The 20,262-nt window shown below is 46.0% G+C and overlaps 1 protein-coding gene across 2 annotated transcripts; it reads left to right on the top strand.

The window, feature by feature from the left end:
* The first annotated feature begins 3,121 nt into the window (after positions 1-3,121).
* On the top strand, positions 3,122-19,066 carry EBAG9 (estrogen receptor binding site associated antigen 9). Of its 2 annotated transcripts, XM_077351645.1 has the most exons (8): positions 3,122-3,386; positions 6,144-6,190; positions 9,802-9,899; positions 11,629-11,707; positions 11,954-12,112; positions 13,613-13,720; positions 17,222-17,313; positions 18,508-19,066. In XM_077351645.1, exons 3-8 carry the CDS (start codon positions 9,817-9,819, stop codon positions 18,626-18,628), a joined length of 642 nt encoding a protein of 213 aa, XP_077207760.1. In that variant the 5' UTR covers positions 3,122-3,386; positions 6,144-6,190; positions 9,802-9,816; the 3' UTR covers positions 18,629-19,066. The 2 variants fall into 2 exon arrangements, with proteins under 2 accessions (XP_077207760.1, XP_077207759.1); XM_077351644.1 differs by lacking the exon at positions 6,144-6,190 and having other exon boundaries at positions 3,124-3,386.
* The last annotated feature ends 1,196 nt before the right edge of the window (positions 19,067-20,262 follow it).

The following is a 20,262-nucleotide window of genomic DNA, read 5'->3' as shown; positions in this document are numbered from 1 at the left end:
TGTGACTGACGTGTATCAGGTGTCCCTAGACCTTATAAGCATCTCCCAAAACACACCAGCAGAACCGCAAACAACAGGATCCGTGGCGGAATCAAGCATCCCATGTCGATTTCGTAACAGGTGAAATGATGCCACTGAGAATCTAAGGGAGCTCAGAAAAGAGTCCTCAAGCTACAAAGAATCTCAGCTGTGTTATTCTCTCTCTCTCTCAGCCTCCACAGACTTGGCCTTTACCTTTAGCATTCAGCCCATTCAGGCTTTTATTCTGGGTATGCCACTTGTCAGTGAAACAGCTAGATTCTTGAGACTGGTTAAAAGGTTAACAAGGCAGTGCCAGGTCAATTTTTAAAAAATTCTGGTTGTGCAACACAAGGCTAGTCCAGTAGATCAGTTGCTTAAGCTTTTGTGAGTCAGTCTTCACTTCATTACCCCAGACAATGTTTGTTGGTGTTTAAGCTGCTACTGGGCTCAAGTTTTGTTCTACTACTGCAGACCAAATGTGCTTTCACACATACTTTCAATCCACTTTTGTGATCATTTGCAAAGGGATTTTGCCATTTGACACAGTAAACTCTAGTTGCCGAGGGCACTGACTGCATTACTCTGCATGCTTGTAAGTGCTACCCAGCTGAAACTATCTTTTGCTGCGCAGTGAACAGCTTGCAAGACAATAATCAGAAAACACATCTTTCTCTCTCTGCGACCGCAGTGTTAATCCTAGGACTGTTCGGCTAAGTCTCCTTTCAAGCAAGGGGCTATTTTCAGTAGTGATTTTTTTTCTGATGGAGAAATGTCTTGCTTTGTGAAAAGAAGCTTTTCAACGTTGCAGGAAGACTTGGTGGAAGAGTGATTAGAATCCAACCTTGTATTACTATAGGGGGAAAACACAGGAGAAAGACTAGATGTGAATGGTAGTGAGGTTGTGTGTAAGGTCTATGCATGTGGATAAATCTAGCTGAGATTGGCCAATGAGTAAAGATGGATTAGGCCACTGAGCCAAGGTCACTCAAATAAAATTGAAACACAGTTTGCTGATTATGATACCCATGCATGTTTGAAACTTAAGTTCAATAGGATTTATTCCTAAGGAAATATGCATAGAATTCATGGGTGAGGTTGGTGCTGGTCTACAGGTGTAGATGTCACAGCAGGCATGTGGTATATTAGATTAATTTGAGGATAATTCTTATTCTGAATAATGACAAGTTTCTGAACATCTTACCCATATTTTTATATTTTGAGGGTGGAGATGCTACATAAGGATTATATAATCTGTACAACAACTCTGTAAAGTAGGCCAGTATTCTCCTATATTGCAGTTGAAAGGAGAGCGGAGATACAAACAGGTTTCTAGTCCAGGCAAGATCCAAAGCTAAAATTTCCCACCGCCTCTTTGTCTCCATGCTAGCTCTGGCAGCAGGCAATTTGGGATTTTTTTTGTATTCTGTAGTTTATTGCTACTAACAACATCCAAAATGTTCCTTTGGTACTTTTTGACATACAACTGGCTTTGCCAGAGAGCCAACGTGGTGTAGTGGTTAAGAACAGCATTTTCTAATGTGGTGAGCCAGGTTTGATTCCCTGCTATTCCACATTCAGCCACCAGGGTGACCTTGGGCTCCTCACAGCCCTCATAGTGCTGATCTCACCGAGCAGTTTGGTCAGAGCTCTCTCCGCCTCACCCACTTGACAAGGGGCTGAAAAACTGTTTACAAACAGTGGGACTGAGTTCAGCTGCAGCATTTTGCATGCCTATCTGGGCAACAAAATGGCAGGCCAGTGGCACTTCAAGGAATAACAGAATTTATTCCAGCGTACACCTTTCTGAGTTGTAATGCACTTAATCGTTCTTTAAAATGCTACTGGATGTCAGTTAGTGCCACAGCAAACAGGACAGCCTTCCGGATTTGAGAATAAGCTTTAGCTGCACAGGACTGTGCAGTGTGAGCCCTATACTGATAGTAAGAGAACCTACATAGTATGAATTTTAGAGTCCAGGAACACCCTTAAGACCAACCCAGAATTAAACTTCATTGGTATGAACGATGTCCATGAACTCCAACTTCATTCTGTTCCTTCAGACCAATACGGCTGCCCACCTTAGAATTTGGATAATCTCTTGGCAAAAAAATGCTATGCCCACATTCATAGAGTAGCCCAGTCTCTCCAGCTCTTGGAATCTAAACAGGGTTGGCCACAATTAGTACTTGGATGGAAGACCCCTAAGGAAGTCTACGGTTCTTGCAACAGCTAGCCTGTCTCCTTGACAAACCCATGACAGGTTGCTATAAAAGGTTAGTAACCTGAGAGGGCTTTATATATAAATGTATATACTGACATATATACACGCACATATTTATAGCTGGAGACTTGAGCAGAGATGCAAAAACTCTTAGCCTGCAACCAGTGTTTGAGGCCAGCGGCACCAACATTACTTCCTCGTTAAGTATCAGCTTGGTGTAGGAGCAGAATTTGAAGAACTGGGCTTGAGCTCGACTCCTTCAAGTGCAGCCAGCTGGGGGCTAATCACAGTTCTCTTCAGTTCTCTTGGAGCTCTCAGCCTCCCCTCCCTCACACGGTGTCTGTTGAGGGGAGAGGAAAGGGAAGGCGACTGTAAGGTGCTTGGAGACTCCTTCGGGTAGAGAAAGGCGGCATAGAAGAACCCACTCTTCTTCTTCCTCGGACACTGGAACAGGGATCATAAAACTGCAGCCGTGAAAATAAAGTGAATTAGGAGCAAATTATTCAGCGGCATCACAACATCCAAAACATGCCGTACGACCATATGTTGCCCCGGAAGGCCTTGGGGTGCGACTGCCGCTCACAAAACCACGCGGGGGATAAAGATAAAGATGCCCGGGTCCGTGATAAGCGGCAGACACTTTCCCAGCTGGCCAAAGAGGGCAGGCCCAGAGGCCTCTTCTGTCAGGCGCTGCTGCACTCCGCCGCTTCTCTATTGGGCGCGCCTGCCAACGGAGCCCGGAGGTCGCGCGGCCCTGACCGACACCCGCCCGGCCCAATGAGACGAGCGGCCGGCGGCGTCACGTGCCTCCGAAGCCCCGCCTCCCCGCCAGGCGCTCTCCCTCCGGCGTCTTCCCTGCGGCCTGGGCGCCTTTCCCGTTCCTCGGCGTGGCCCGGAAGAGCGGGGGCGTGTCCGGAAGAGGCGGGCTCGAGCGCGCGGGTCTCCCGGGCGACGACTAGGCCGAGGTGGCGGTAGCGGTAGCGGCCCGCGCGGGAGGCGATGGCGGCCGCGACCCTGGCGGGAGTGAGCGGCGCAGCGGAGCAGGCGGCCTCTGCCCTTGAATGAAGGGAGCCCGCGGTCGCCGAGGGAAGCGGCTCCCCCTCGGCCCGGCCCGCGCAGCCGCCTCTTCTCCGTCCTGAACGAGGTGAGCGAAGCGGGAGAGCCAGCCCGGCCTCTCCTTCCGAGGAGCCTCGTGGCTGTCCGCCTGCAGCGTCCGGCGGGGCTCGCCGTTCAGCGTGTCGGTCCCACCCGGGAAGGACCGCAGGCAGTGGCCTACCTTGCAGGGAGGGCGTTCATTACAAAATTTAATACAAGTTTCCTTCTGCAGCTTTTAAACAAAAAATTGATCTCATAAACCTAGCGGGATTCGATGCCAGGTTTTCTGCACGCGGAAGAGGTTTTAAAACACGGTGGTTTAGCGCCATGGAGCTTTGAGAGTCACGGCCCGGGATATTTGTAGGGTCGCCTCCCGGTAGGGATTTTTCAGCCCAGCTGCCGCCTGGTCCCTTTAAAAGTGTGTTGTAATGGGGGTTTAACCTTGAGGGGTTTTTCAGGCAGAGGAAATGCACAAGGTAGTTTAGAGCAGGGGTAGTCAACCTGTGGTCCTTCAGATGTCCGTGGACTACAATTCCCACGAGCCCCTGCCAGCATTTGCTGGCAGGGGCTCATGGGAATTGTAGTCCATGGACCTCTGGAGGACCACAGGTTGACTAGAGTTAATGTGTGTGGTGAAGCGTATAGAGGCACTGTTTATGTTCTCTTGTTCTTCCGTACAATAACCCAATGGCCAGCAATTCAGCTGATTTATAATTGGGGTGACAGGGGTCCCTTTTTTTTTAAAGTGCATTTAAAGGAAGAAGCCATACTCCTGTGAATTGCGCTGTGTTTGGCAAATGTTTTATTTTGCCACCAAATCATAGACCTAAGAATTCTCAAACACCTCAAAGACTGTGACTATGAAGAAAATCGGAGGAGAAAGTTCCGTTTTATGAAGTAATCAGAACCAGATTGGACCCTAGCCAAGATTTATGCGTAACTCTTTTAAGATCTCTCTGTTGCAGAAGTGACCGAACTGGTTCTCCAGATGTTAGCGAACTACAGTTACCAGGTGCTGGCAGGGGCTTCTGGTAATTGTCATTCATGGACATATGGAGAGCCATAGTTTGGCCACCTCTGCTCGATTGGACCAACTTGGTCAAAGACTTGAGGGTGTTTTGAGGCTTACTGTGGCATTTGGCTGGCTGGATTGCAGCTGTTTGTCTGATGTGTCATTGTGGTTGAGTGTGAGGGCTAAGAATGCATAGGAGCAAGCCACGTTTGAGCCAAAGTACTCATTCAGAAATATTATACTGCCTTCCTTGGATTGTGACAGTTCAGCCCTAGGGTAGGCAATCTCCTGATGTGTTGACAGTGGTGTACCAGTTTCTTGCTTAGCACCCAGGTCCAGATGTCCACCCGTGGCACTCAGCATGGCCTATGTCAATCATCTCCAATTTCTGCACAGTCCTGAAATCCTGGCTGCCCCATTAGAGTTTGGCTAACTCATGGTGTGTTTCCAAGTACAACAATCCCCCCCCCCCCCCCCAGTATCTTCACAGGCACTTGCTTGGGCAAACAATGTTTGCCTACCCCTTGTTCAAAATGTAGGACAGCATGTTCAGAGCCCCAGTCTGCAAGGAGAAGAAACCACTTTCATAGCATGTAGGGAACTTGCACCTTGAACAGGGTTTTGCTTTCTTACTGATATGTTTTTTTTAATATATATATGTATAGAAAATCTGTATTGCATCTGTTGTACAATATTTGTTGCTTGAAATACATTTAAAACTCAGTTTAAACAGCAAATGGCAGAATAAAAGTGTACTCCCAACATGTAGACAACACAAAAGTAAACTTGGACATGGATAATCAAGGACACTGTGATCACTATAAACTCTGGGGAAAGCCTATTTTTACATCTAATGTTCAAACATTGAGAGGTGTATTTTTACCTCATAACAGAACAGTATTTCAGCATAGAGCAAGTCAGTTGCTCTGTGACTATAGTAGTGAAGGCCCAAGAGTAGGTTGTTCTAAGCTGTTAGCAGCCAGAGGAGCACAGGACAATGAATTGTTGGTCCCAGCAAGGGATCAGTCTAGCCCTACTGAAGGCAAGCTTTAGGGTATAGCCTGTTTTATTTTCACTTATGCTAGCCAATGGTATTGTGGTCTGCTATGTAGATGGTACAGAGCCTCTTGTGACGCAGGGTGGTAAGGCAGCAGAAATGCTGTCTGAAACTTTCTGCCCATGAGGCTGGGAGTTCAATCTCAGCAGCCGGCTCAAGGTTGACTCAGCCTTCCATCCTTCCGAGGTCGGTGAAATGAGTACCCAGCTTGCTGGGGGGTAAACGGTAATAACTGGGGAAGGCACTGGCAAACCACCCCGTAATGAGTCTGCCATGAAAACGCTAGAGGGTGTCACCCCAAGGGTCAGACATGACCCGGAACTTGGACAGGGGATACCGTTACCTTTTTATGTAGATGGTATTGTGTACTGAATTTTAATGACTGGGGGTGCTTTCTAATGCATGTTTTTATTCTTTTATTCTGACAGGAAAGTTGTGATTTGGGAAGTAGGCTTTCAGTAGAAATATCTTTGCAAAAGATGCAAGCGTTGTTTTACAAATTATTAATTACACTAAAAAGTTTCCCATTACAGACTGTGGAGAGGGAGAGGGACACCATGTGGTGCCTGGTTTGATGAGAGATGTTCCAGCTTTATATTTTCAAATGTCTAGCATGCATGTTTTGGGACTGGCTGCAGCTTTCTGGTAATTGGTGTAAACTGCTGGTTAAGATCATTTTTTTCCTAATGCTTACTTGATAGCCTCATAAAAGACATTCTTACTCTTGTGGTTTTCAGGTGCTGTGAGAAATACTTTCTGCTTTTAATTTCTTTTTGCTGCAAAGGTTAGTTCTTATGTAGTCAGACAGATGGTCAAACTACAGAATTCCTATATTGCATTCACTTTTATGCCTTTTTTGCTGGGTAAAATGTTAAGAGGAAGAAGAGCTGGTTCTTATATGTCATGTTTCTCTACCCGAAGGAGGCTCAAAGCGGCTTACAGTCGCCTTCCTTTTCCTCTCCCCACAACAGACACCCTGTGAGGTGGGTGAGGCTTAGCGAGCCCAGATATAATTGCTTGGTCAGAACAGCTCTATCAGTGCTGTGGCAAGCCCAAGGTCACCCAGCTGGTTGCATGTGGGGGAATGCGGAATCAAACCCGGCTTGCCAGATTAGAAGTCCACACACCAAACTGGCTCTCTAACTCAAGCTTCTGTTTTGAACTGGGCTTCACAGAAGAACTGAAGGTCATGGCACATCCTTCTCTCCTAAAGGGATAACAGCATAGGTAATGGGCATTGTTGCTGTCTCACCCTCTTCATGTTCACCCATCTACCCATCTTTGTGTTTATGGCATTGTAGTCTTGTTAGCTTAGAGAGTTGCTTCAACACTATATTAGATCGATGCATATTTTGGAACATGCTTTTTCACACTAAGGATTAAACAAGGCCATACTATGTCATGGTATTTCCAATAAGTAAATAGCCATTGTAGAGCTCCTGCAAAGAGAGTAAGGTAGGTAACAGAATATATCATTAGTTATAGCAGTGGTCCCCAACCCCCGGTCCGGAAACCGGTACTGATCCGTAGATCAGTCAGTACCGGGCCGCAGCTCCTCCTTGTCCTCCTCCCCAGCTGCTGCCTCGACTCACCTTTGCGACTGCTGCCGGCTCACCTTTGGTGCTCTCCAGAGGCCGCCATGGCTGGGGCTCCCCCTCGGCATGGCACTGCTCCACAGCGGGCAGTGGGAAGTCAGGGGCCCTGGTGGGAAAGCAAGTGGAACAGGGGCTCAGGCGGCAGCGGTGACTTCCCTCAGCAAAAGACTGCCCCCCCCCCCGGGCCTCAGTAAAATTGTCAAGTGTTGACCAGTCCCCTGTAATAAAAAGGTTGGGGACCACTGAGTTATAGGACTATTTTAAAGTCAGAATTGTTATTGTGCTGTTAGAAGCCAAACGGTAATACATTTTCCCCCAGCCCACATAATTTAGGACTCCCTTACCTGTTTCCAAGTTATCTCCTAATAAAAGTTTAGTATTGGACATTTAAAAAAAGAAAAGTGAATTGCATGCAGAGTGAATGTTAGATTGACTGCTCTGAACTCTAATGAACTCATAGTAAAGCCAAAGAGATAAGCATGATGGCTTGGATGTTTGCAGAAGGAGTAATTCCCCTCCCTTCAAGTGAGCATACAGATGTCAGGAGCCAAAAATGCTGTTCCTTTCAATGAAAATAATACTCTTCGAAGCTGAGAGGACAAAATTTGTCATATCTCTGTCCTGCTCAAAAAGCAATTAGAGTAAAATCGTAAAAATGGGTACTGACAACTTTAGAACCGAAAGCATATCCTGTTGTGTAGCACCAGTGAAAGAGAGTCTTTTAAACCAAGCAAGCAAATGGCCGCTCATAAGTTGTGGCAGGCAAGGATTGCTGCCAAGCAGGCATGAGTTCGGTCAGCTGGAACCGGGGTGGGTCGGGTGGTCTTGGAAGTTTCTGCTCAGGTAAATATTGTTAGTCTTGAAGGTATTTCAGGAAAGGCTAGTTTATTTTTTTCATTCTGACTTCTTGTGTGTCACAGTTGACTAAGATTGTTAAGAATGGGCAGGCTGACTGGCGATTTGACAAGGCTGCATTTTTAAACATAGGACACAACTTGCCCTAGTCTGCACACAAGAGATAATGCACTTTCAATGCACTTTAGAAGTAGATTTTCCTGTTCCGCACAGGAAAATCCAGCCGCGAAAGCACATTGAAAGTGCATTATCTATTGTGTGCAGACTAGGCCCTTGTGGGATTGCAGCTATTTTGACCGTTCATTACTTCAGTGTAGAAGAAAGGTACACATTGTAATTGTAGCTATTCAGGCTTTATTTTAATGGCTAATTAGATTTCACTTGATGTTCTCAGATAATATAGGAAGCTTTTATTAAGTTCTAATGCAATATGTAAAAAAAGGAAGGAATGATAACTGATGGTTTGGCCATGGCATCTGAACCAGTCCGCTGAATCTATTGATCCCTCCAGGCTAGACCTGTTCACCATGATCGGCAGCAGATTTAGATTCAGGCAAATGTCTTCCTGATCCCTTCTATATGGGATTTTAACTGTAGATGCTAGAAATTGAATGTGGCATGTGCTCAGCCATGGCCCCTTCAAGAGAACCTGTTGAGAAATTTCTTTAAAGGTCTGAGTTGGTGCCTGGAGTCAATATTTGAGTGGTTGTGAACCAATAAAATGAAGTCCAGACAAGATTGAGATGCTGTTGGCCAGTGAGAACCATACAGGAATTTATATACAGGAAGGTTACTTACACAACTTGCCATCCAGCACTGCCAAAAACAATTAAGAAAAACTCGACCGTATCCCCAGCCTCAGTAGGGAAGTACAGGGTTGGATCCCACCAGCTTTTCTTCTCATGCAAGTGGAAAGAGGGATGACTTAGTCTCCTTGTTTGTGGATCCAACTCTGCAAATGGAGTTCTTTGTACTAATGAGCTCATAAAAGGTAACGTTTCTTTGTACTTTGCCATTAGGGAAGGGCGGTTATAGAAATCCAAGTATATGTATATAAAATACTAACACTTTAGATTGCTTCTTTGTAAATTCTTTATGCTTTTGCCAGGATCTAGCTGAACATGTGTGCTCTCCCTCCCTCTGTGTATCCCTTTTCATTCTCTGTCGGAAAGAAATGAGTGCAGAGTGTCCCTAAAAACAAGTTGGGTGACTATTCTAGCTGGTAGACTTTTGCTGGGAACTGTTATCGAAGTAGGGCTTGTGACGTTTCATTTGCTTTTGACCTTTCTTAGGCTGTCCTTTTTTGGTTGTCTTATAGAATTTTCAAGCTTTGAGATCATAAGTGCTTTACTGTTGCCTTCTTCTTTGGTCACTGTTCACATCATGAGAAGACAGGACTCACTGGAAAAGGTGATAGTGCTAGGAGAAATTGATGGCAGTAGGCAAAGAGAAAGACCCAACATGAAGTGGATCAGCTCCGTAAAGGAAGCCATGACCTTCAGTTTGCAACACCCGAGCAAGGCTGCTAATGATAGGATGGTTTGGAAGTCATTAATCCATAGGGATACCATAACAAGATGAGCTGTTTTTTATTGCCCACTTTTTACTACCGGAAAGAATCTCAAAGTGGTTACAATCTCCTACCCTTCCCTGTGAGGTGGGTAAGGCTGAGAGAGCTCTGAGAACTGTGTCCAGCTCAAGTTCACCCAGGTGGCTGCATGCCAGGTAGGAGTGGGGAATGAAGAAGTCACTGCTCTTATCCACTACACCATGCTGGTTCTCAACAACTTAACAGCACACACCACAATTAGCTACCAGTTATGCTTGTGGACCTGAATTGCATTGTCTGTATCAGCATTTAACTTTCTGCTCTGTTAGCCAGTAAAAGTGATCTGCAGATATAAAATAACCAGCATAACTTTCTGTGTCTTTTAATTTTTTTCAGGCAACGACTTCCACCATGGCCATTACACAATTCCGTCTTTTTAAAATTTGTACGTGCCTGGCAGCAGTTCTGTCTTTTTTCAAGAGGTTAATATGCAGGTAAACTGCACATCTTGCAGTTTTTTCTTTATGTTGTTGTTGTTCATTTGGACTTTTCTCTCTCTTGTCACAGTCCTTTTGAAGATTTTTGTTTGTTTTTTAATTACAGATGGAAAATCTAAAGGAGTAGTCTCCTTAAGATTGCAGGTTTCTGAGTAAAATGGCTCATGCTAAAAAGTTTTGATATCTCGTAACTGATTTTTGTCAGATTTGGAGCTCTGTAGAAATGTCTGGAAATGTTATTTGATTAACAATAATTCAGCTTTGTTATGTAGTACCATTCTGTTACGTCTTTAAAAAAAAGCTTATTGTGGTGTTCTCCGTTTAACTGGTGTCAACATAAATGTCTGAAGCTTCTAGTTTACCTGTTGGAGTTAACAATTCTTGTCATCCTTGAAATAAACTTCTGTTTCTTTTGTTAGATATTTTAAAATACTGTGAAGAGTTTTAAGCAGCAGATACTCTTTGCTGCAAAAACAGAACCTTGTGACACCTTGAAAGACAGCTACAATGTTGTGGTATATACCAGTGGTCCCCAACCTTTTTATCACCGGGGACCACTCTTACTGAGGCCCGGTGGGGGGGGTAGTTTACTCCTCTGCTCTCAACCACTGCCCTAACGCTCTCTGGTCGCTATGGTAATGTTTAAACATCCCTTCAAAATAAGATACAGACACGCCACAAAAATGAACATAAGGAACATTTTATTTTCATGGAAATTTTAACTCATGACAATGACAAATCAATGGGAACCCTGAGCTTGTTTCTCTGCAACGAGATAGTCCCATCTGGGAGTGATGGGAGACAATGACACCCAAAGTGTGTTGTAAAGGGCCGGGGGGGGAGGAAGGCGTCCTTCGGGGCCCACCTCCAATTAGTCGAAGGACCACATGTGGTCTGTGGCCCACAGGTTGGGGATCGCTAGTACATACTGTTGTAGGACACAGTCAACTCTGTAAGATGGAGTGGCACTTATTTATTTATTTACCCATTTAAATTCTGCCTTTCTTCTTGGTTCTGGGCCGCTTATAATAGCTAAAACATCCTCGGCCAATACAAAAAATAAAATAGCAAACCACAAGTCTCCCTGCCCCTTAAAAGATGCATGCAGTCAAAGCCCTGAAGATCTCCAGGGAGGGGGCCCCTTTCACCTCCATTTCACAGAGTCAGGGCCATGATGGAAAAAGCCTGGGCTGTGGTCGATGTCACATGGACCATCCAAAAAATGACTTCTTGATGGCTGTAATTAGTGCACAGGGATATATGAAAGAAGACAGTCCTTCAAATATGTGGTTCCCAGGCTGTGAAGGGCGCTAAAGGTCATAACCACCACCTTGAAATGAACTCAGAAACACAGACTGGCAGCCAATGCAACTGTTTCAGAATGAGCAACCTATGTTCCTGCCGACCAGCCCCTGATAGCAGTCAGGCTGCCATATTTTGGACCAGTTGTAGTCTCTGACTTGGCTTCAAGAGAAAGAACCATGTTATATATTATGATGATGACTAAGAGCTCTGTTAGACCAAGACGTATTCAGAAACATTTGCAAAGTTTCCCTGATTTGTCACTAAGTCAGCTTTTAACTGGACGGCAAGTTGTGTAAGTAACCTTCCAGTATATACAATCCTGTACAGGTTTTTATGTCTGTAGCTTGATTAGCTGTCACTGATAGTTCCGTGTGGTGCTTATATTTTCAGAACTAGGAATAATCCTGTGCTTCTTTCTCAGGACTGGAAGAGGGCGGAAACTTAGTGGCGACCAAATAACTTTGCCAACAACCGTGGATTATTCATCAGTTCCTAAGCAGGTAACACCTTTAATGGCATGAGTATCAGTACGTAGACCAAGGGTAGTCAGACTGCCGCCCGCCAGATGTCCATGGACTACAATTCCCATGAGCCCCTGCCAGCACGTGCTGGCAGGGGCTCATGGGAATTGTAGTCCATGGACATCTGGAGGACCACAGGTTGACTAACCCTGATGTAGCATTTGCATCTAACTGCATAGTTGGTCAGTTTCCGAATAGAATGCTGAGATCATGTTTGCTCTTCAGCCAGAAGTAGAAGATTGGTCTTCGTGGGATGAAGACGCTCCTACGAGTGTGAAGATTGAAGGTGGTAATGGCACTGTGGCCAATCAACAAAACGGTTTGGAGGAGATGGAGCCTGACTACTTCAAGGACATGACTCCGACAATAAGGAAAACGCAGAAAGTATGTTTGCAGCACTTTGGAATGTAGTTCTGTTCCGTGTTGATGTGCAGGGAGGCCATTCAGGTTCAGCAGTGGCTGGGGAAGGCCAGAAAGCAATCTGTAAATGGAGATGAAATGGACTGGGTGAGCAGTAGGCTGCAGTGATGGGGGGGGGGGGTGAGATGATGCCTGCAGAGTTACATAAGTTTCCTTATCTGGATCTCTGTTGCCTGCAAGCTCAGCAATATCTACAGTTCTTTGATGAGGGGTTAGTGCCAAATTCTGTAGGAGAGTTTGCTGTTTTTGGGTAAGAACATAAGAAGAGCCCAGCTGGACTGGACCGATAGTCTTATCTAGTCCAGCTTCCTGTCTCACATCATGGACAGCCAGTTCCTCTGTCAATAGGACATAGAGGCCAAAGCATTCCCCTGAGTTAATTAAACAGCACCAGCCCCGTTATTGATCCTTGGAGGACCCCACCACTTGCTTCCCTCCATTGTGAGAATTGGTCATTGATTCCTGCTCTTTGCGTCATGCCATTTAATTAGTTTTTAGAAAAACATAGTTATCTGGCTTGGCACCTCAATATGATATGGTGATCAATATGTGTATTAATTTTCAGTTTTGTATTATAGCACTATCAAACAGAAGTTACATCTTTCATACTAATCTGCAGTCAATGTGTCAGCCACATGGACTGGCTTTTGTATATTTATTGAGTGTACAAGCTAACAACTTGTGCTGTATCCCTGCTCATTCAGTAGTGCAACCTAATAGTACTGCATCCAGAAGTGATTACATCCCAAATTGCCGCATGTTGGAGCGTGAGCATCACACTTATTTTCTTCTGCAAGGTGGAGAAGATGCCATTTGTGTTGCAGGACAACCCTGAGTCATGCGGTGGGTTTGAGGGGGTTGTGAAGACCACACAGCTTATATGGGAATGAGACAGAAGTGTGTAACATTCTGAAGTTCCCATTGCCTTCTCTGGGGGAAAGCTGGTACCAAGAGAGCGTGATACATTTACTTAACCCAATTATAACAGTGTGTTGAGAGTGAGTGCGCATGTACATACCTGAGTCCTCTTAGCATCCATAATATCTGACACTTGGTCTCAAACATGATAGTTTCAAATCATAATTACATGATACGACTCTATGTCAGAAGTAGCCAGACTTAGCAGATTGGAAGCATCAGCTGTTGCAGACCACCAAATTCATGAGCTCTTTCCCCTTCAGTCAGCTTGTTGTAGTGGTTAGGAGCGTCAACTTCTAATCTGGCGAGCCAGGCTTGATTCCCCACTCCTCCACATGCAGCCAGCTGAGTGACCTTGGGCTTGCTATAGCACTGTTAAAGCTGTTCTTTGAGCAGTAATATCAGGGCTCTCTCAGCGTCACCTACCTCGCAGGGTGTCCATTGTGGGAAGAGGAAAGGGAAGGTGAACGGAAGCTGCATTGAGATTCCTTGTAGAGAAAAGTGGCATCTAAGAACCAACTCTTCTTCTTCAATTTTTTCTTTCAGATTATTGTTAAAAAGCGCGAACCCTTAAATTTTGGGAACCAAGATGGCAGTGCAGGGTTTTCTAGTAGATTAGCAGCTACACAAGATGCACCTTTTATTCACCAATCTGTAAGTACAGTTTCCATATGGTTTGCTTCTCGTTCCCACATAATTGGGGTTTGGTTTTTTTGCCCCTCCCTCTTGGGAGAGAAAACATTGCTATGGCTCAGACCGCATGATGTTGGAGATCCGTGATTGGACTTCCGCAGGGTGTAAATAGCCTTTGAAAGCAGCAGCAAACTGTTTCCCCCTGCAGTATGTCTCCAGTCGTTTCTCCCTTCCCAGTGGAGAACTGCAGTTTGTCAGGTAGAGAGGGGAAACGCCAAAAAGAGAACAGGGTTATCCTTTCTTCCTGAGCAGATACAATTTTACTCATTATTACTAAATGGCACTGAGTTATCTGTCGGTCCTGAGTATAATGCGTGGCTTCTTCCCTCTTTTGGTTGTTAGGGAGGCCATATCCCTCTTGTCTGATTCGGGCCAGCTGCCAATCTTGGAATGTAAAGTGCTGCTCTGACAATGCAGGCATGCAAAATGTTAATAGGATGAAGTGCTTCTAAGAACTTGGCACTGCCTCGCTCCACAAGCAGCACGACAGCGTGTTGATTGGGATGTTGCTGCACTTGTGCATGCATAATGCAAGAGAATGGTTAAACGTGCCAAGGGAAGGTGGAGCTAGCTAAATACCTTTCCAGGCATTTGAAGAACAACTTTGATAGTTGACTGGAAACAGGCTGCAGGCTTGGCACACTTATTCCCTTTTCTTGTTAATTACTTTCAGTGGGAACCACACTGTCATTTCCCCCTTCTTATTTGTCTCATGCCCCTCTTTCGCACTCCTGTCCAGGAAGCCTGTGTTTTTAACCAAATGAGGAACAAAACCAGTGCATCTGTTGGATTGCTTTCCTGATCTTAATTGGTTGTATAGATTGAGAAAGAGAGCCAACGTGGTGTATTGGTTAAGAGCAGGGGTAGTCAAACTGTGGCCCTCCAGATGTCCATGGACTACAATTCCCAAAAGCCCCTGCCAGCATTTGCTGGCAGGCGCTCCTGGGAATTGTAGTCCATGGACATCTGGAGGGCCGCAGTTTGACTACCCCTGGTTAAGAGCAACGGACTCTAATATGGAATCCGGGGTTTGATTCCCCACTTGTCCCCATGCAGCTTTAAAAACCAAACAATCCCAAAGCTAAAGCACACTAAAACATAAAAAACAACAATTAGGCAGAAGGAATGGCCAGATGAAACACTGGCAGAAGATGGCAACAGAAGGAAGGCAAATGAGTCTCTCCGGGGAGAGAGCTCTGTAGCTTTGTATCACAGCCAAGAAGGCCATAGCTGGGCCTTGGACGTCGACCGTACTGATTAAATTCAAAAGGCAGTCCGTCAAGGGTGCTGGCCTCAAGACATGCAGGGCTTTAAAGATCAACACCAGGCACCCCTAATTCTGCCCAGAAACAGATCAGGAGCTACTATAAATGGCCTGAGACTGGAGTGATACCGTCACTGTGACTCACTCCAGTCTGCATCCTGGCTGCAGCAGTCTGTCCCAACGGATGTTTCCCAACGTTTTTTCAAAGGCAATTCCACAGAGACTGCATTGCAGCAATCTCATCTTATCTGCAACTAGGGAATGCACCACTGGAAGGGCTGCAGCTGGCTAACCAGCCAAAGCTGGTCAGAGGCCCGCGACCATAGCTGCTGCCTGCTTGTCCAGCAGTAGGCTGGGCCCCAGGGGCACTCCCTCTGTTGATGTCCTGACACAGGCCTCCCACCAGGGTGGCCAAGACTCTTTCAGTCCCCTCCCCTAGCTGAAACCAGATTGGACAAGGATCCAAACAATCCCTTCATCCAGGAATGCTTGGGGTTGTCCGGCCACCACCTGTTCTGTCACCTTGCTCAAGAATGGAATGTTTGATGCTGGCTGATAAGTGTTGGAAATTTCCTAAAAGTGGGTGCACTTTTTCAAGGCTGGGGCGATCACCCCCTACACAGCACCCCTTCCCCCCAGCATATGTAAACACAAGGGTCATGCAAGCAGGTGTAATATGCTTCACGCCTCCCAGGACTCTGTTGGCACCTGCAGGCTGAATCAGCTGAAAAGCGGCCAAACAAGTGGGAAGCTGCTACCTTGGCATTAGCTGACTCTTTCACTGCCAATGTCAAGCCCAAGGCGGTGCTTCTGCGAGAGATTTTATCTGCAAAGTGTTGAGCTACGCAGCCACAGCGGGGTTACCAAGCACTCCTCAGGCCAGATCCCAGCTGTCTTCTGACTACCGGCTATGGCGGTTTACAGTGTGCAGACACTGTGGTGACAGGAAAGCCATGTTTCTTTGCTGTCCTCATCGCCAGAGGGTTTGCTTTAAAATGAGACCATCAGTGGAGGCTTCCTCCACTGTTGCTCTGGCCATCTTCCATCGCTTGCAGCCGTTCAGTAAACCGAGGAGCAACTAGGGCTGTAACACCTGGGAGAGGGTGCCTGAGAGTGAGTAGGCCACCCCAGGGTCATCTCCTTACCCCAGAGGTCAGCCAGGGCATCCACAGGAGCGCCAGCCATATCAACAGGCCAATCCTCTAGAGCAGGGGTAGTCAACCTGTGTTCCTCCAGATGTTCATGGGCTACAATTCCCATGAGCCCCTGCCAGCATTTGCTGGCAGGGGCTCATGGGAATTGTAGTCTGTGAACATCTGGAGGAACACAGGTTGACTACCCCTGCTCTAGAGCCATCAGAAAGCCATTTAGAGCCATCTGGCTTCAAGGGAGGATTGTTTTAATAGACTCCCATCTATCTAAGTCTAAACCCCTGCAAATAGTGATCTGAAAAATCAACTGTCATTTATTCCTTTACTCTCGGATCACGTTCGTCCTGCTGAGAACAGAATACCGGATCAAGAGCGTGACCTGCACAGTGTGTGGGGACCAGTTATTCCCCGAGGCAGTCCCAGGGTTGTCACGAAGGCCGTGAAATCTTGAGCTGCTACCAATAAGATAGCCTTGGCAGGAATATTGAAGTCCCCAAGGACCACCGGCTTAGGGGTGTCTTCAACAGTGGCCCTAAGGCCACCTCTGTCAGCTCAGGCAGGGAGACTGTTAGGCAGCCGAGCCACACCGAAAGAACCCCACACTTGTCTTTCAGTCTTAATATCAGGTATGCAGGGCACCATGCTGGAGGATACAGTCTTTATGATTACAGTAAGCCTACCAACCCTTTTATAAAGCTTGCCAGTTAACATTACTTGAAACCAGGGGTTGTCTCCTCAATTATAGCCATCAGAGAGGCATGTTAAAAATTTGTATTTTTGCAGGTCCCCCTTTCTGCTGCAGCTCTGGGGGGGGGGGTCATTCAGAATAGCATGGAGTGCCTCACTTCTGCAGTGGGGAAAAGGGAATTAGCAGAAACCTTGTGCAAGCAGAAGCACCCCCTGGGATCCAACCCAGAGAGGTCCTAGGACTACGAACAAGATTATGTGACCTTGCTGTGCACCGTGCCTTTCTGAAGCTGGCCAGGTATTTATACTAGGAAACATGTATGTGTGTTGATTTTTATTTTGTTTTTAAAACTTTTTCAGCCGGAATTGGGAGACTTAGAGACCTGGCAAGAAAACACAAATGCCTGGGAAGAAGAGGAAGATGCAGCCTGGCAAGCAGAAGAAGTTCTAAGGTAACGGAACACAGCCCAGAATAACTGAGGGAGAATGGAAACGGTATAAGCATCTGCCTCTTAGCTGGTGGTTACGGCTGAAAAGGAAGCTGCCCTAGAATAGATGGGTGAGAGGAGTATTCACTTGTGGGGCCAGCTGGCATCCAAGCTCCTTGAAGCCTGAGAAATTATGTCAGAGGCTCCATCAAAAGGTTGAAAAACACTGGTTTAGAACGTCCAAGAACAGTAACCTTAGTAGCCAGCAGAGGGCCCAGTACACCACAAAGGTGCCTTTGCTCAGATTGTTAAAAATGAAGTTTTGCAGATATCTCTCAATTATTCTTCCGATTTAAGGCCAAATGCTTTGTGTTATTTCCTGTGATGAGGACTGGAGTTATGACTTTGTTTAGGCAGCCTTGTCAACCCATTCCTCTATTTTTCTTCCCCCCCCCCCCCAAATCCCTTTTGTATATGTGTAATCCAGCTCTTGACTCTGCCATGGTAACATTTCTACAATTATTGCCATTTACTCTGTGTAGCTATTCTTAGTATTGAAAAAAAATCCAAGCATTGTATTGAGTTACTTGCTTTTCATTGTAATCTCAGGGGCCTTCTTGGTCCCTTGGCCTTTCATCCCTCTTTTCTGTCTGCCCATTATTTTGCAGTTTGAATGAGCTCCTGGGAGGAGTGCAGGATAAGAATCCCATTAGATTGTTTTTAAACTTCAGGGCCAAAATCTGACCCATCTCCCATGATGTGTAGATTCTTTGTTCTCTTGTGTAGTGGGGATGCGCACTAGTTCCAAGTGGGTGGAGCCTGCATGGTGTGGTGGTTAAGAGCAGTGACCTCTAATCTGAAGAACCAGGATTGATTCCCCCCCTCTTCCCCCACCTGCAGACAACTGAGTGACCCTAGGCCTGTCACAGTTCTCTCAAGAGCTCTCTCTGAGCCCCACCTACCTCACAGGGTGTCTGTTGTGGGGAGAGGAAGGGAAGATGATTATAAGCCACTATAAGACTCCCTCAAGTAGTGAAAAGTGAGCTTTAAAAACCCACTCTTCTATCATATGTACCTAGTTAAGACCAAGCTGGCTCCTTTAAGAAAGTTAATCATTTTGAGTTGATCCCCCCCCCCAATCACCAAATGACAGATTTCTTGCAAAGACAGGCTGACATATGCTCAACCTCTCTCTCTCTTTCTCTCGTGGAATTGCAGGCAGCAGAAGATAGTAGAAAGGGAAAAACGAGCTGCTGAGCAGCAGAGGAAGAAAATGGAGAAAGAGGCGCAGCGGCTGATGAAGAAGGAACAAAATAAAATTGGAGTGAAGCTGTCCTAACAGCACTTCATCTCCCCCCATCCCCCTACCCCACCGTTTTTGTTTTTTCGATGATCTCATGGTACCAGCGAAAGGGGAGAATCCAAATACATAATTTTGTATCGATCTCAGTATTTTTAGGACTCCACTCACTTCGCTTTGCAAGCCATCTTGGGAGGAGCAGTTCTTCCACAAAGGATCTTCAGCCGGACAGTTCAAGCCGCAAAAAGCGTCATCCCACTAAGCCCTGCCAGAACGGACCACTTACCTCCTGCGAGGAGCCCTCGAACCTGGCATTCTCCCCATACGAGACAAGATACTGCTGCATAAAACTCACTCTTCAAATGCCTGTTTGAAGCTTAAGGGAATAAAGGGGTGTAAATAATTGAATGATGGTGATCTATTGTCTTACGATCCTTATTACCGGACAGGTATGTAATTAAATAATTTTAAAGAAAAGCTTTGCTTGCCTGCTTGCTCTCTTGCAATCCTTGTCTTTACTGCTCCCCGTTAAGTGGGTCTCTGTGTATTTTAGGGAGGCTGACAGCATCCAGAGAAGAGGGAATAATTTACAGGCCGTCGTTGGGTGGTTGCTTTGTTTAGCCTCATTGTAAACAGGCATTCCAAAGCGGGAGGAAATTAAGTGAAGGTTTCATCTGGCCCCTTTTTAAGTATCTGTATTCCAGAACTGCAGTATGTCATAACTGCTATAAGCAGAGTCAGTGTCATTCTTTTACTCTAGTTCTCCTCCTCCCCAACTCCGTTCTGTCATAACCTGCTTGTCAGCCTCGTGAAACACTCGAGTCATCTAAAGATTCCAATCCTGCCGTACTACAAGTAACAGGCACTCCCGGGCATGAGTGACAAGCAACTGCCTGCCTACTTTCAAGGGAAGACTTGTGCAATGAACCCCAAGCACCTGCCAGCTAAGCAAGCGGTGTAATCTAATGTGAGGAAGGTATCGAGTGGATGTTAGGATTCACATTTCAGATCCTGCTTCACGTAACATGTGTGCAGGTCACTCAATGGCAGTCAGAGGTGACTTAACTCCTGTGCTCAAAGCAAGAATGTGATGTCAGCCCTGAGGTGAGACCACTGCCTCCTGTTCCCCATGACTCATCCAGTGTATCAAGTCAGGCTTGTTTGTTTTGTAGCTCTGATGTGAACTTTCCCTGTTACTAAGGAGTTAGTTTGTCTATTTCAAACATCCTCAGTCCTATAGGGTATCATATGGAATACTGAGATGTCAGATCAATTGGAGATAGCTCTCCTGGGGTGGAGGTAGTTACTGGAGCAGGGGTGAATTGTTGTGGTCCTGTGCCCATCTCTTAATTTAGAATGCTGACCAAATTGTTCAGCTGTTTGTGAAAGCAAAAGGCAGCTGAAGAAACTTCTTTACTGCGGAGTCTATTTTTCCAGCACCTTTCACATGACCTGGAGCCCTCTGGCTATTTCATCTGTCAATCCTGGCCTCTAAACAAAACTGAGAGCTGCCGCTTGAGCGGCTTCTCTTTGGGGCCAGTCTTTGCATTACGTTTAGAATTTATCAGGAGACGACATTTAGGAGACAGATACGTCAGGCTAATGCAGTGGTCTCCAACAGTTCCAGATGTAGAACTCAGCTTTAACCGTCATGCAGCAAAGTGGGACCTATT

The sequence above is a fragment of the Paroedura picta genome, chromosome 9 (assembly GCF_049243985.1).
Source record: "Paroedura picta isolate Pp20150507F chromosome 9, Ppicta_v3.0, whole genome shotgun sequence".
NCBI classification, from domain to species: domain Eukaryota; kingdom Metazoa; phylum Chordata; class Lepidosauria; order Squamata; family Gekkonidae; genus Paroedura; species Paroedura picta.
This window is presented reverse-complemented; position numbering and strand designations above follow the sequence as displayed.

Excerpts from the sequence above, each read along its gene's own strand:
- EBAG9 (XM_077351645.1), top strand. The coding sequence starts at position 9,817 with ATGGCCATTACACAATTCCGTCTTTTTAAAATTTGTACGTGCCTGGCA. Across the intron at positions 9,900-11,628 it reads TTCAAGAGGTTAATATGCAG|GACTGGAAGAGGGCGGAAAC; the intron begins GTAAACTGCACA and ends CTTCTTTCTCAG. Across the intron at positions 12,113-13,612 it reads CAATAAGGAAAACGCAGAAA|ATTATTGTTAAAAAGCGCGA; the intron begins GTATGTTTGCAG and ends TTTTTCTTTCAG.